This window comes from Bison bison, unplaced genomic scaffold (genome assembly GCF_000754665.1).
Source record: "Bison bison bison isolate TAMUID 2011002044 unplaced genomic scaffold, Bison_UMD1.0 scf7180017864144, whole genome shotgun sequence".
In the NCBI taxonomy this organism is placed as follows: Eukaryota; Metazoa; Chordata; class Mammalia; order Artiodactyla; family Bovidae; genus Bison; species Bison bison.
Window position 1 is genome coordinate 468,793 of NW_011494716.1, and position 1,340 is coordinate 470,132.

A 1,340-nucleotide genomic window follows, 5' to 3' on the forward strand; every position below is an offset into this window, starting at 1 on the left:
GGGGTGGGTGGGGGGGGGGGGGCAGTGTTGGCACTGCGCCTCATCTCTTGCAAGGGGCTGCACTCAGCCCTGACCTGGGGAGCTCACGGGGACTGGCCAGTCACAAGCACTGTGTAACAAAGACCACAGAGGGGACCTTCTTAGGGGAAACCCTACCCCTTGTTGCACACAGTGTGCCCCTGAGCCCACCAGCCAGAGCCCACGCCCACTGCCCCTTCTGCAGCGTGTGAAGTCCAGGAGGGGTGCTGACAGCCCAGCTTCAACCTCTAGAGAAGCTTCCACGCTCCCCAAGCATCAGGCATGTCCCCCGTGTCTCCCCAATGCGCCCTGAGGTCAAGAACACCCTGCTCTGCCTGCTCTGGCCCCCAGCGGCTTCTTCCCTTAGAGTCACCACCTGGGCCCTGCTGAGGGTGCCCGGGCCCAGTATCCCCGAGGGCGGCCACCTCCTCGGGATATTCCTGCAAGTCCAGACTCCAGACTGCCTCCCCTGCCTGGCGGGCCCCCCCCCCCACCGCCCGCCCCCAGAAGCCAATTCCTGGGGACTCATCACTTTGTGCACATGGAGGGGCACTAAGCAGGCACGGGTTCCTTCCAGGTTCCTGTCTGTAGCGTCACAGGGACACAGGAATAAATAACCAGAGATGTTTCCCTCTTCCCTTTTTTTTTTTTGGTGCCATTTCCTTCCCGGCAGGACCCAGGTAAGAACGTTTGTAAAAGGCAATTTCAACTTGAAAATCACCCAGAGGAGGGTGACAAAAAGGGCTGGAACCTGCCACTAGGGGGCAGCTTGGGCCACACGCAGGGACCAGCCCGAGGCCCGCAGAGGGAAGGACGAGACCCAAGACCACCAGTCCCCCAGGAGAGGCTAGTGAGGGGTCTTCTCCTCCCGGCTCAGCCCAACAGTGCCCGGCCCCAATCGGTACTCAGTGAGGACTTGGGACTGTGCTTTCATGAGAGTCCTGACGGTGGCCAGGTCCTTGGTCCTTTCTAGAGGAAGGAGCGGCTAGCCCCCAGCGTGGCGGACTAGAGAGGGGTCGGCTGCTCGCACCGGTTCCCGGGCCATAGCAAGGTACGTCGTTGGGGACCAGTCCCAGTAACAAGCTCAAAGCCGGGCACTGTGACGTCCCAGGTACCCAAACAAACCTTGGACCAGCGAGGTCGTCGGCCCGGCTGGGGCACCCAGGGTTCCCGCGGCTCCCTCTCCCCCAGGGGGCGCTCAGCGGGGCCCTGGAGCGGGCGGGAGCGGAGAGGGCGCCGGGCGGCCGGGGGCGAGGCCATGCGCCTGCAGGGGGCGGCGCTGCTGCTGGCGCAGCTGTTGGTGCGGATCGAAATCGCCGAGC

General features: G+C 64.0%; 1 protein-coding gene across 1 annotated transcript in view; it reads right to left on the reverse strand.

Annotated features, from left to right (window-relative positions):
* PRSS21 (protease, serine, 21 (testisin)) overlaps positions 1-1,278 on the reverse strand; it is a 15,387-nt gene extending 14,109 nt beyond the window's left edge. The window contains exons 1-2 of the mRNA XM_010840471.1: positions 1,074-1,278; positions 902-987 (exon numbers count right to left, since the gene is read on the reverse strand). Of these exons, the coding sequence (XP_010838773.1) occupies positions 902-987; positions 1,074-1,278 (291 nt within the window). The remainder of the gene's footprint in view (positions 1-901; positions 988-1,073) is intronic.
* Between the last annotated feature and the right edge of the window lie 62 nt (positions 1,279-1,340).